Here is a 15,177-nt window from a genome sequence, read left to right on the forward strand (position 1 = left end):
ATGCAGTAGTTGCGCGATCAAAGAGCTTCCTTTTTGCCCAAAGAAATTCCCTCATTACTTGTCGCATTAGAATCTTAGATGAATTCCTCCAACAAATGCGACACATCACTAAACTGAACTTGGGATGGCCAGATCCAAGTCCAACACATGAGAGTGAATCGTGTGACATCTAAGGATTTAGTTTTGGGTACCAATTTATGTGGATTGGTCATTTTTACCCTTATTTTTCATTAAAAAATAGAATTTCCTTTTTATTTTACTCTTAAATCGTAATTGAAAATTGATCCATTTACCCAAAAAAAAAAAATGAAAATTGATCCAGATGAATCAGGAATCGATATATGTTTCAATCAATATCAATACCAATACGATACTGCCAATACCACGGATTCAGTACCGACTCTTAGGCTGCATTAGGTAACTTTCCAAAAAAACGTTTTTAGAGTTTTTTCGTTCTACAAAAAAATGGAATAAGTGTTTGGTGCATTTATCATGTGTTTCGTTTTTTTTTTTTTTTAATAAAAAGTGAAAAAAAAATAACACTAGAAACGAGAATTGACGGAACAACAAAATGTAGTTCCGTCGATCCAGTTTTGTTCTAAAAAAAAGGCATTTTGACATAGAAACTGAAATTTCCGTTTTTAACACGAAACATTTCTGAAAACATCATCAAACGCAGCCTTATAAGTTATAACCTTGGTGACACCTGGAGAATTTTTTTAAAGAGAAATTACATGATTACCCACTTTTAGGTTTCTTTTTACAAAATTAATCAACTTAAAGTTCCAGTTAACAAAAATACACAAAATCAGGTTTGAATTTACATAACTACCCAAAACAATGACTCTCCTTCATTATTTGTCATTTTTGCCCCTAATTCCTTCTACCTCTCACCCAAACACCATCTTCAATTGGCCACCGTCGGCGATGAAGCATAGAGATCAACTGTATCACAGGACACTTGTTCTCCTGATGAGACTTCCCCTCCTCTTCCCTTCTGTTTGCATTCCTTCTCTAATTTTCCCTTTTATTCTCTCTCTCTTTTGCAACCTCTGAGCGGGACTTCCATCGGAAATCACAAGAACCAACATAACCTTATAACTTATAAGACTAATTCGACTAATGCCTAAGAACCAAATACAATGGTCAGATCTTCATCTGGGGGAAGGCCAATGGTTGGCTTTCCTCAAATAGAGCACCATCATCGACGGGGTCAAGCTCCTTGGCACCAATCTGGATGTCCTCCTTGCCTTCTTTGCCAATACATGCACAAAGTGTTCCAGGAATCCTTGATCTTGCAACACATATCATATTCGATAAAGAAGTAATCGTAGCAATCCAAAAGAAGCTCATTCACCTTAAAGATCAAACTGCATCGTGGGTTTCTATTGAGGGTTTTTGTCTCCTTCTCTGTCTATCGTTGTCCTCTGTTGCTACTCCTTCTCTTTTTCTTTTTTGATTTTTCCATCCTTCACAATGGAGACGATGATGTAGAAATATAGTTTTTGGAAGGCTTTAGATTGTTGCATAACATCACTTGAGTTCTGTGGAGCTGGCAGAGCTCGATTCCATGGATGAGGTTGGCTTGATCCACTCATTGTCTTTCCTTCTAGAATATGAAATAACGAAATCCCCTGGCTCAAGGAATCAATCAACAACACTTCTATATCAATTAGTAGACACGACTTAGACAATTAATGATTATGACGAACTGAGGGCTGAGGTGAGGATGACTATCGACTGGCCCTTTCTTACTCTCTACTCGCGAGGGTTTTTGTTTCTTGCATCTAAATGTTGACCCAGTGAAGGAAATTAGAAAAAGGGGACATTTTTGCGGGGTTAAGGTATGGAGGAACTGTGAAGTGGAGATGTTGCAATTGGAGGTTTTTGCAAGGGGTTTAGGTAGTGAGATTTGTAGGTTCAAGTCAACGATAGACGACAGAGACGATCTACAAATATGGGTGCTATGGGGCTAGAGGATTGTAAGGGTGGACATGATTGGAGAAAGGAAGGTGGAGGGGTAAAAAGGTCATAAAAATGCATTATTGAAGGAGGAATACTGTTTTGGGTACTTCTGTAAACTTAAACCTGATTCTGCGTATTTTTGTTAATTGAAATTTAAACTAAAGTTGATTAATTTTATAAAAAGAAATTCAAAAGTTGGTAACCATGTAAGTATTCATTTTTCAAATTCAGAATACAAATATCGTAGAGGACAGGTGTTCCGTTATGATAAGCCAATCTCAAAAACTCCAGATCTTGTGGCTGAAGCTTCTCATGAACAACCCTCTTTACCATAAAAGAACATCTTGAGTATCTCTTCATATTACGAACACTTAAAGCTCCCTAGCATATACATCGCTTCAACTTCTCCGATCGCCGTTTTCTTCGTTTTCGGGGCAAGGTTTTCTTTATAATTTATGAGTATCGTCGCCGGCGGAAGTGACGAAACACAAGCTCCGACATCCATTATATCTCTTTTATCGCTCTCCACCATTGTTCAATTCCCATGGAAGGTAAGTTTCTCTCTCTCTTCTTCTTCTTCTACTTCTTCTCTGTTCTTGAATTAAAACGGTCAAGTGAATTTGAAAACCTCTTCTACAGTGCTGCTTTGTTTTTGAATTTTCTTAAAGAATGAAAAGAAGGAGCCTTTTGGTTTTTTATTTACCAAAGTAGCCTTTATGTCTTCTTTGTTCTCTTTTAGCTCGAATTGGGCCGCCGGGGGGATTTTCTTGTAATTTCGTCATGGCTAAATGACAGATTGTTAACGTGACTGAAACTTCCGGCGTAGAGGATAAACAATGGAAATAAATTGTCTGTGATTGGGCATTCTTGTCCATCGAAAATTGCTCAGATGGAGGGATTGCAGAACCTGGCAAGTCCATGGAATAAAATCTTTGTTCATAGGCTTTCTGTTCCAACCGGAAATTTTTCCCTTTTCTCTTCCACAGAGAAGTCGAGAACCCCAGGAAATATCTCGACTGAAATTGATTTAACCGACAGTAATGCCCTCAAGTTTTGTAGGTTGGGCTTCAATGTTTGAGCTTAAACAACAAGAAATCGAGAAATTCCTCTGTTCTAATAGGCAGTTTTCAGTCTATCTGGAAAAATTTCTGTGGTTCTCACTGATTGTTAGGGAGGAACCGGGTTTTGGCCTTTTTGGAGAATCGTCATCGTCGTCTCAGAAGTTGGACTGTTGGAGCTATTCGTTGGTTTAATGCCGTGATGATCAGATGAGATTCTTTTCTCTTCGTAATCCGCGCTCTCGGTCTTCTCTTCTTCTCCCCTATCGGATTTGGCTTATTCTGCTAATCTGCTTTAATTGTACTGTGAACGATGCCTTTTCTAATGCTTTATTTCTTCGGGTTTCTTGTATTGATTTTGTTCTGTACAAATTTTTTTTTTTTGGAGACAGTGCAGTGTAGTACGGATACTCTGTCGAAAGAGATGGCAACAGAAGGTTCTTCTCTTCCGTCGTGTCGAAGCTACTCTGGTAGGCCCTCATGGCTTCTCGCCACCTTGGCAGGTACGGACCACCTCTCAGACGTTTGAAATAACCGAAATTCCCGCTTTTTTTAACTACTAATAAGCTCTGTCTCTCCGATACAGAGCATTTTTAGTAAATTGAAACAAATAAAGGTGAGGATATTAAAGAGCATTTTAGTAAATTGAAACAAATAAAGCTGAGGATATCCGTTCGTCAATTTGGTGTCATTTTAAAGCTTTCCTGCTTTTTACTGTTTTCTTAGTTTATTATTTGAAATTCAAATCCATAGCTGTGTCTTGCGTTCACCATAACGGTAGTGTGCTTTTATAGTGTCTATGGACAGACACCACATGGCAGGTCCACCTATGATGTGGACGTTTGATTAGGTAATTTGAACCGGTTCGATCGCTTTTTGATTTACTTGGTGTCCTTTTAGGTGGTGTGGGATCCGCGTGCTTTCTGAATGCGGTTATCGTGTTTGTTCTTGGGTAAATAATTGAAAGGATAGTTTATTGGAATTTCTAGAAGGAGTAATCTTTTGTGGGACCCAGCTCCATCTGTCCAACCATTTCTAAATCTGGTCATGTGGTAGTAGTTTATTACTGTGATGACTTTAATCAAGCCGGTTAGTTTATCTGACCCGGTCCAGAAGGAACATAAATCGGGTTTGTGTCAAGGGATTTTGGGCTTTATTTTTTCTCTTGGAAGGCTATTTTGGTAATTTGACATTGTTGAAAATTCCACGTGGCCAGATCTCGAAGGGAAGATGAAGGCTCTGTCTCTAAGCCTTACTGAAGAAGAGGATTCACACAGCTTCGCCGAACGCGCAGAGAACTATTACCAGAAACGACCCCAGCTGCTCTCACTCCTTCAAGAGCTCTATAATGGCTACCTCACCTTAGCCGACCGTCACTGCCAAAACCTAACAAAAGGTCATGGCCAAATCTTAGCAGTCAATTCCGACACCGAAGAAGACTCCGACGTCACCGCCGGTGACGAAACCCACCTCGACTCCGACGCCGAGAGCTCCCTCTCTTACCAACCCCCACCACCTCAGAACCCCATTTCCACCGCCACAGCATCCAATCACAACTCCCTTGTCGCCGATCTTGTAGCCAAGACCACCGACAATGAATTCCTCGTTCACGAATTAGGAATCCTTGAACGCTCCAACACTGAATCATCGAGAAAGATCGAATTACAGAAAAGCTTACTTGAGGTGCTCGAATCGGAGCGATTAATTCTCCTTAACGAGAATGCGAGATTGGGTTACAGAGTCACGACCTTGACAGAGGAGAAGAACGGGTTAATCTCAGAAGCTGCGGTAATGAAGACGAGGGCTAGTGAATTAGCGAGGTGTATTCTGAAACTGAGAGAGGATCATAGGGTTTGTTTGTTGAACAGTAAAATTGAAGATCTTCAGAATCAGATATATGGGTTGGAGAAGAGGAATAAGGAGTATCATGAAATGTTGGTGAAAAGAGAAGAAGAAGAGAGGAAGAGGAATAACAAGAAGGAGATGATGGCTTTAGAGGTTTGTTTTCAGGTAGAGAAGCTTAAGTTGGAGAATGAGAAGCTTAAGGAGGGAGCAGCAGTGAATGTTGGGAAGGGACGAGAAGGCTGGATGACTTGGAGGAGGGTTTCAAGCTCGAGGGTGTTGGAGCGAGTCAGGAAGCTTGATTCATTCATTTGTGGCTCTCAATTCACATAAACCATTGTCTAGTTGACTCATTATTCTACAACAATTAAAATCTTATCCCACCTTAATGGGTCAGCTGAATTAAAATTTCAAACAATGATGAACGTGATTCATTATTTTCTTTTGTATAAAATTAGTAAATTGTGTGTTTTGGGATCCAACTTGGATCGAGTTGAGCCAAGATTTATATCAAGTATCATAAATGTTAGATTGCAAAATGTCTTAAATGTGATTAAAGTATCATGAACTACATAGTGCAATAATTTTAATATGATCAATTGTTACTCGACGATCCCAAATGTTTTCCTTTACCTCACTGCCGCAGTATTGTTGTAGATTACCCAAATAGATCCTTCTATAAAGTGTCTAAAACTTAAGATCCATGATCAATTGCCTTAACCAAAATGCATAATTAATAATCTCATATCATACTGCCACTTTTGCTTCCATAGTTGAAGATGTCATCCTAGGTCGTTTAATACTTATCCAAGATACTGCTCCGGTAGTTAGCAACTTAGCATAAGATATATCCCAATGTAGATTTCCATGCATCTCTACATCGTAATCTAAATTCTAGTAGTTGACCAATTCCAAATGATCATCACACCAATCGTGTGATCGTTGGTCCCCTATTAGGATCTTTTTTATCTTATTCATTGTTGTCCAATGTGGCATTTTTGGATTCATTTGGAATCTGATGCTCCCACTGCATAGGCAATTTTAGGTTTAATACAAACCCGAGCATATATAAAGTTGCACACAATAGATGCATTTCGGTACTTAGTATTTCTTACTACTCCAACTCATTCGCCATGTTTAAGATAGAGTTTGTTGACTTTAATTGTATGTACCATATTTGGATTAGAATCCGCCATTTGAATCAATCTAAAATTTTATTGATATAACACCTTTAGTAGAAATTTTAGTCTTATTCGATCTATCCCAGGATCAATGCTTGTTAAGAGAATGTCATCTACATGTATATAGAGAAGATCATTAGGATAATGAAACATCTTCTCTAGATCTTAATATATATACATTGATCTATTCAATTTTCTACAAAAACCAAAGGAAATAATCGATTGATCAAACTTTAAGTACTAACATCTATAATTTTGTTCCAACCCATAAATGGATATCTTAGGTTTGCGTGCAAGGTGCTCCTATATTCTGATAAAACTTTCAAAGTGATCCATACATAGCTCAACAGATCATAATTCAAAATGTCATTTGACATCCTATGATGTAGCTGTAAATACCAAATTTGTCACATCTAGATGGTTGCGACAATGATGCAAGGATCAAGCCTCTTGGAATCTTATTGAAAATCTCAGTTTTGGAACAATTTAGGGTTTTGCTAGGTAAAATTATCAACATACCCCTAGAGAGGTACAACCTCCAAATCTTCTCAGATTGGTCCCAAACTTTGCATGCTAGTGTGTTTAATCATTTTAAACCATGTCCTAAAATAGTGCAAAGAAAGTTTGATTAGTCATCACTTTGCTTAATTTATTCCCAGTTTAGACCAAGGGAATTGTATAAAATAACTTTTTTTTTGTTTTTTAATGAAAAACATTCTTTGTCCTCTGAGGAAATTAGCCTGTTGGAAAATTAGGGATGACCAAATGGTTTTTATATGGAAAGATGCATGACTTCCTTCTCTTAATGATTTTGTTGTTTCGGTTTCTGTGCAACCACATCCTCTACAATCTAAGGTTTATTCACTAATTTATAAATAATGGTAGTAATCTAATGCACTTTATTTTCACACCAAATGTGGCTTAGGTCGTCTTTCTTTTCCTATCTTCTAGGACTGATAAGGCCATTAATAAATGTGATAGACATATAATTCTAGGGACTGAACTGTAAAACTGGACAGGTTAAGGGTTCCTTTTTAGTCTTCCCTCCAAAAAATAAATAAATAGCAAACTGGCCAATTTTCTGATTACCTCTTCGGAACCATTTGTTATAACTAATATTAGTCTTTAGATCATTGAGAACCTATTATTCTTCCACAGACCCTTCCCTATTTATCCCTTGAAGGGTATCTAAGCCTATATTTTCCAACATTAATTTGCAATGACTGTTTTGATCCATCGAATGGGATGTTGTGTGGTTTCTGGTATATTATATGGCCACAATTTTATGCTGCATATAGGTTCAGTTTGGTTGCAATGGGAATTTAAAGGGAAGTGAAGTGAAATTTTCATATTTTAAAAATAAATGTTTATAATCATTACCCCATATAATTGTATAAATTATTATTTTTAACCATATTTAGTAATGATATATTTTACATTTCATTTTTATTTTATACATTATAGCAAAGAATTTTGGATGCAAAGTAAAGTGAAATTTTATAACTAAATATGGAATGATTTGAAGTTAATGTTAAAGTCACATGGATAATGATTACATACATTTTTTTTTTTTAAGTATAAAAATTTCACTTCCCTTCCCTTTAGTTTCCTTTGCAACCAAACATAGCCATGTGGATTTTAGTGTTTCGAAATAATTTTAGGAAACGCAAGCAAGAGGACTACAACAAAGATTGCAAGGGGTCTTGGAAATGGATGCATAGAAGCTAGAAGCTTTAATAGATATCAATGATTTGGTTTAGCCTTGGATGGTCTTATGCTTGTAAATTCAGGAGTCAACACTCACTCAAGCATAATATATAGGGTTTCTTATTTCATTTACCTAATTTTGACCTTTAAATTTGGTAGTCCCAATTAATAGGAATACATATCTCATAAAATAATAATAATAATAATAATAATAATAATAATAATAATAATAATAATAATAAGGGAAAATGTTGGATATGCCGTCAGTATACCGTTAATTAGTACCCACTATGTCTATCTCTATCTTCTCTTTTTCTAAATGATTTCTATATCCTACCTGAATGATACTCCATCATGTGCCTTCATTGGGATTGTCTGCTAACTTATTGTACACCAACGGCATATTTATCCCTATCTCTAATAATAATAATAATAATAATAATAATAATAATAATAATAATAATAACAATAATAATAGTATTATTTGATTTGGCAGAATAATAGTAGTAGTAGTAGTAATGCAAGAACCATAATCATCATTAGAAAGAAACAGACATAGTAAAACCAATATAATAATGTTGTGGTTGAAGATGATGATGTTGTGGTAATGGTGGGTATGGTAATGACAATTATGACAGAGATGGAGATTATGATGTGAATATAGGAAACTAGTGGAGCTGGTGGTGCAATGGTTGCCATGTGATAATGGTGATGATAATGATAATGGCCATTGTGTTTGTTATCTTTAAAGATAATAGTCATGAGAGCTGTGCATCACATAAAATACGCATTTCGTCTACCATAGAGGATAATTACGGGCCACGCTAAAGATTGTCCCTAGCGAATAAATTGCTTCTGAGTATGGATCAGGTTTTCGTACAATAATCATTCTCGTATGGTGTTTGATTCATATTTGGATTTTATTTAATCTTTTTTTTTCTTAATTGATTTTTATTTTAAGTATAATACAAATTTGGATCAAACATCATACGTGATTCTCGTATGATGATCTGATCGGAAGTCATTGCTTGTCATAGGTGGACTGAATATTATGTTTCCTCAATTTCTAAGATGTATTTGGTGAATATATGTCCATGTCATTATTTAATCATAATCTTAATTTGATGTTGCTATTTGTCAATATCGATTTCAAAAGGGCATGCCATTTGGTTTTTATCTCAATTTGATGTTGCTACTTGTCAATAACAATTTCAAAAGGGCATGCCATTGGTTTTTTTGGAGTTAATGACTCATCCAATTTTTTGGGGGGGGGGCGGGGGGTTGGGATGAAAAGCCCAGGGACTTTTCCAAGGTGGAGGGTGCATGGTGGAAAGAGATAGACACTAGCATATCCAGTCTTTTCCTATATAAAAATAAAAAAATAAAAAATAAAAAATAAAAACCTTTTATGAACCTCTAAAATTGAAGGAGAAAGCTTTATATATGATAAATCATATGATTAATATAAAAAACAAATTTGACAAGTGGTTAATATAAGGAGAGCCATCATTCATCCAATTTTCAAACTACCAAATCATTTTTTCTAGTAGCAAAATACTACAGGCCATGGTGGAAAAGGTTAAAGTTATGAGAAGGAGGGGCATGGGCAGGGGCAGGGGCAGGGGGCGGCGTGGGGGGGAGCTTGGATGAGCAAAATTTTGAATGTCTAAGGGTTGGGCTTAAAAACCCAATAAGAACTAAGCCCTAATTCTCATGGTCGGAGTGGACATATCAGCTATGTGTGATAGAATAGACATCTAGTAACATTTACAGAAAGAAAAAAATGACAAAACAAAGCTGCCCCTGTGCCTTGCGCATAGAGAGAGGAAAGATGAAATTACCACCCCACCCCACTTCTTTATTGATGTGGAATTCACACGTTAAACAAGGATCTATTACCCTTAGAAAAATAACAAACCTATCTAACAATAATCATTTTTTTTTTCTCATTATCTTTTGTTGCAAATCCTCGTGTTTCATTTTCAAAAAGGCTCATGATGGAGGAATGGACCCAAAATCCATGGATAAAGTCATAATAGATCCTAACCAAAGCCCTATTTTGGAAGATGGCACTGAACCAAAAAGCTAGCGTAGTAAACCTGTGTATTGACCAAAAGCCAAATAATAGTTCATGATCATGATTTCCTATTTTAGAACCTTTCTTTTCGTTGTTGCAGGCAACCTTCCTCATCTTCTCCCTATGAAGGAAGGTAATATCACATCAACTATCTTCCACTATATTCGGGAGAGATGTTTTTTGTTTAGAAGTATGGTTCCTACGCCAGAACTCTTGTGTCTCTCTCCCTTCACCCCTGTAAAACGACCTCCCTCCCTCCCTCCTATGAATTTAATTGAATTCGAGATGGTCATCATGTCTCCCACAAGTGCGGGAGTCATGTTCTCGAACAAAAAATATCTTCTCATTTATTTGGGAAAAAGCTTTCTACAAAGAGTGTTGCCCCCACTCAGACACATTTGGGGGAAGACCAACCCACCTACCCATTCATCACATTTATGTGGATGCTTTCTCATGAGTTCTCATTGATTCTCATACATGCGTGGAAATTGTAATTCCTCATAGAAAACACTAAGGCTCCGTTTGGTATCGTTTATGTTCCAGAAACTCCGTTTCGTGTCAGAAACGGAAATTTCAGTTTCTGTGTCAAAACGTCGTTTTTAAACGATTTAAGGCTGTTTGGTGAATCTGTTTCTAGAACAGTTTCAGAACCAAGAAACAACATTTCTGCCGTTTGGCAATGCTTGATTCAGGAACGGTTTTTTTTTTTTTTTTTTTTTTTCTATCGCGAAATCAGACCGGGTTTAAGAAGCGGGATATTACAATAAGCATATAAATTTTTTTGGGACAATAAAATATTACACACCAATGAAAAAAAACATGGTTTCCAAAGGATGAATAAAATACAGTATTAACAATGCCTTGTGCAAGTTAACTATTACATAATTCCCCAAATTTTCACTTTTTTTCCAAGTCTAAAGACTTGAATGCATGGAGGATGTCTTTCATCTTATTTGTTTGGTCCTCTAATCCTTTAAGTGTCCCTTCCAGATATCCTTTCATGTACTCGTTTGAAACGGAAAGTGGTATGGATGATGTTGATGTTGAGCTTGAGCTTTCTGAACATAATGTATATTGTATGGTAAAGATATGTGTTTCATATTTCAACCATACAAACATACCACATCCACGGTTATCAGCCTATATCAAATAATAGATGTGATTAGAGTCGTTGAAATTTAACATCGAATTAAACAAAAATCATAAATTATCGATAGGTATAGGTCAATAGTATAAATAAATTACCCCAGTTGAATTTGGGCAACATAGAAATACTGTCCCTTGTTTGGACCTTTCATCGCAGTTCGTACTTTGCATTGACCTTTACCACATCTACATAGATGTAGTTGGTCCACCCACATGAAAAAATTACATGAATCTTCACACTTGAAAAATTCTCTTCCAATATTTTTACCCGACTTGGTTGTATATTTATCACGACTCTTCCCACAAATTTCACAAGTTGCTATCATGAGTGGGGGCATAGAAGAAGTCATCTGTAATAGAAATTTATTTATCAAAAAAGTTAATATAGCATCCAAATATATGACATTTATAATAATATATCAACTTGTACCACATATATAAATGTACCATAAAACAAGTACTACATGGGTTGAAACATCAATTTAGGTTTTCAGTTTTGGCAAAATAGTTATCGGTTTTAGTTTTCAACTAGTTCTGGCATCCTTTGCTATCTAGCCATTGCATTTGTAATTCTTAGCCTAGTGGCATTCATCTCTTTTGTCCGATTTCGTTGACTTGATTGTATTGTATAATGATCAACGAAATCTTCATGTGGCGGATTCAAGTCATCTTCTGCAACTTTTAAATCATCGCTCATCCCCACGAATTCTGCGTCAGCAATATGCTCTTCTCGAATATAGTTGTGTAGCTCACAACATGCCAGTACGATTGATGCCTGAGTTTCCACTAGGAACTGATGCATTAGCCTTAAAATTTTAAATTTGTTCTTCAATACCCCAAATGTGCATTCAATAACATTCCGAAGTGATGAATGTCTTCTTGGGGATCTTCTACACCCTTTATAGTCCGGTAGATGGTATCTTTCACCCCGAAATGGTGTCAAAAATCCAGATTGGCTAGCATACCCAGAGTCGACAACATAATACTTTCCTACAGACAAAAATTAATATATATTATTACGTATACACTCAAATGAAAAATCTAATATATTAGTATAAAGTTAATACCTGGAGGTGGATGAGGAAAACTCAATCGAGGATCACTTTTTGCCTGTTCAAGTACTCGACAATCGTTTGCACTACCTTCCCATCCTGCATACACATATGTGAATCGCATGTCAAATGAACATGCACACATCACATTTTGAGTTGTGATCCCCTTCCGATTCCTATATCGAATTTGATCCTCTCTTGGAACTACCGCATGGATGTGAGTACCATCTATGGCGCAAATACAATGCTGACATATATTGACAATTAAATGGCCAGTACATATAAGAATATAAACATTCATATATTTAATTACAGACATGTATCATATTAACATATTTACCTTGAAAATAGGGTAGTATTTCGGGTTCTGTGCAATCTCTATCGGTATCATATTGACGTCTGGCGGTCTGATTTTCTCCTTAGCCAGGCGTTGCATTGTAATCAAGACAACATTGAATGTTCGACTAACTGTTTCTCCTGAGTGGTTGAAATGATTTTGGGTGTCCCTATTACTTGAACCCTTCCCAACAATCCATAGGAACATTCCAAGTTGTTCATCCACTCGGATGTTGGTCGTATCTTTCAACCACCCCCTATGTCTAACTTAGTCACATAGGTTAAGTAAGACATGACGTTCCATCCTAAACTCTTCATAGCATCTATTGGCATGCCCATTCAATACCTCATGCATCATGACAGCACCTGGAAATACACTATCCCGACATGGTTCTCGAATATATACAGCCTCACTCAGTAATTCCATTCCCATGTGAATGATCATATCTTCTTCATCACTAGAAGTTTCACATAATGCATTTGACATAACTGCAATAAATAAACAATTACTACACAATTGGAAACAAATATCTGTTAAACATAACAAGCTGACACATCGTCTCAACCCAAACCACATGTTCAACATTACACACATCAATAATAGGAAAAAAACATAAAAGAAATAAAAGCCAAGTCATGCAATGTATCTCTAAAAGTAAAATTACACATCACCCAAAAGTAGAGTCCCGAATCTAAAAGCCAAGTCCTCTTCGCAGGCTCTGCACAGACAAACAACTCCCTCCAACTAGGATCAGTACACATACGACTGGTGGCCTTCAAATATATCTCCTTTGATATATCCGGTATGGAGGATATCACCGCCTCACATGCACTCACACTGAAATCTCGAGGACAAGATGCACCTACCCCACCACGAACAGGAGATGTAACAGAAGTACTGGATGCTTTATCAATTTTAATAGATAAATACTTCCCATACAAATCCTTCACGAGGCTATCTCTCTTATTGGCGCTCTTTTTTCTTTGTCCCGTAGGTATCCTATCAAGACTTCGTTTTGTGGTGGTCTGAGTTGGAGTATGGGTATCCTCATGAAAGGGGTCAGTCATGCTTATATACATCGGGGTACTGGGGGAGTGAGAGACTTGCTCAATATCAACTGTATTAATAGCTTCGATGCCATCCAAATCTTGAGCACTATCAACCCCTAAGTTACCTCTAGCATATGCATCCCCAAATACCATGCTCAACTCTGGCCAATTGTTTAGTCCATACTTCTTGTACTTCAACCAACCTGGATTTGCCTGCATAAGCAGTAATTGTATCACTTAGATGTACTATTCATTGTAATCTAATTTTTAAATAATTGAACTAGCTATTGAAATCTATTGTACCTGTATTGCCCTATCCCATACGGACTCATCATCAACTGTGACTGCTTTTGTCATTGAGTTCCACCCAAATCCAGTTGTGTCAAGCAGTCTCTTGAATTGTTGATACTCGTGTTTCAACTTGTTCATCTTATTGCATAACTGTTCTCTCCCAATTGGACGATTTAAAGCCTGTTGAAATTGCTTTGTAATGTTCTCCCATCCAGTTTTGTTAAACGAATTACCGGATTTGTGACCATTTATTACAGCTTCTTTCATTGCTTCAATGAAAACAGTGGTCTCAAATTCTGACCACTTAATGGCAGGGATGCTACTTCCAGACATAATAGCTATACATTATAAGTTAGTGTAAAAGTTAGCATACTGGGATACTCATAAAGACCTTTGAGGCTACCAAAATTTATGGTAAAACATAACAGCCAAACACAAAATGAAATCTAGACCGAGTGTATCCAATACATAATAGTCATGACCAAACAGAAAAATAAAGCAGAAAAATAATACTTTCAACACAAAGGATTTCCATTAGTCAGTAAAAGAATGTGTATCAGTTTGCAATGAAGTGAAAATTCTAGTTATGGAACAACTCAATATCATGAATTCAATAAGCCCAACATAACCCACTGACCCAAAACTAATATCAAATGGAAATGACCTGTGAAATGAAAGTGGCAGAAAGCAAAGGAACACCAAACCATAAGACAGATCACCAATATTACCTAGGTGGCATGAAAATCCAGTCTAGTATGAAGTATACAATTGCTAAGCAATAAATGATGACTGAACTGTAACCTTAAACAAGTTATTTGCCAAGGGACAGGATAATGATTAAAGAGATTTGCCAGATACTTTGCTGTAATAGCCGGCAACTTTGCCAACATACTAGAAACTAAACCAAGGATTCATGGAGTTAAAACTTCATGCATAGACTAGGCAGGAAGCATTTCCAGATTAGGTGATTTACAGACTTTCAGGGTGGGTCAGAAGAGAATACTAAACAAAGCAGAACTTGGTCTGGGCAAAGACATCAAGAACCTCTTTTTGAGAACAATTTGTCAATTATCAATAAAATTCATTCATCTATTGCTTATCTCATGGACCTCTTATAAACTCCAATACCTTGAAGGTGTCTACCTTTCACAACATAGAAACCATCAGGCAATGGATGGGTCAACGAAGATGCCAATGGTCTGTTTGGCATATAAACCAGACTTATAGGTTTTCAAAACCTTCAAGTGACCCCTCCCCCAACCCCCCCCCCAAAAAAAAAAAAAAAAAAGATCTGTCGGTTCATGATCAATTTTATTATAGGACTGTTTTCTGACAGGATTTGAAGGATGGGTTCAACTATCGCTACAACCTCAGCTTCAGAGTTAATAAAGGAGCCCAGAGACTGTCTTAAGTCATAAGAATGTTTGGACCTTGGCCACTGGCTTGAAACCTAATTATCCCTTACGTTTACA

General features: G+C 36.7%; 1 protein-coding gene across 2 annotated transcripts; it reads left to right on the top strand.

Moving 5' to 3' along the window:
• Positions 1-2,243: 2,243 nt before the first annotated feature.
• On the top strand, positions 2,244-5,404 carry LOC122078479 (kinase-interacting family protein-like). 2 transcript variants are annotated; one of them, XM_042644477.1, is made up of 3 exons: positions 2,244-2,516; positions 3,421-3,526; positions 4,240-5,404. In XM_042644477.1, exons 1-3 carry the CDS (start codon positions 2,421-2,423, stop codon positions 5,196-5,198), a joined length of 1,161 nt encoding a protein of 386 aa, XP_042500411.1. In that variant the 5' UTR covers positions 2,244-2,420; the 3' UTR covers positions 5,199-5,404. The 2 variants fall into 2 exon arrangements, with proteins under 2 accessions (XP_042500411.1, XP_042500412.1); XM_042644478.1 differs by having other exon boundaries at positions 2,246-2,516; positions 3,416-3,526.
• The last annotated feature ends 9,773 nt before the right edge of the window (positions 5,405-15,177 follow it).

This window comes from Macadamia integrifolia, chromosome 5, assembly GCF_013358625.1.
Source record: "Macadamia integrifolia cultivar HAES 741 chromosome 5, SCU_Mint_v3, whole genome shotgun sequence".
NCBI classification, from domain to species: domain Eukaryota; kingdom Viridiplantae; phylum Streptophyta; class Magnoliopsida; order Proteales; family Proteaceae; genus Macadamia; species Macadamia integrifolia.

Coding starts and splice junctions, on each gene's coding strand:
- LOC122078479 (XM_042644477.1), top strand. CDS start 2,421: ATGAGTATCGTCGCCGGCGGAAGTGACGAAACACAAGCTCCGACATCC. Junction 2,517..3,420: donor TTGTTCAATTCCCATGGAAG/GTAAGTTTCTCT, acceptor GAGACAGTGCAG/TGTAGTACGGATACTCTGTC. Junction 3,527..4,239: donor GCTTCTCGCCACCTTGGCAG/GTACGGACCACC, acceptor CCACGTGGCCAG/ATCTCGAAGGGAAGATGAAG.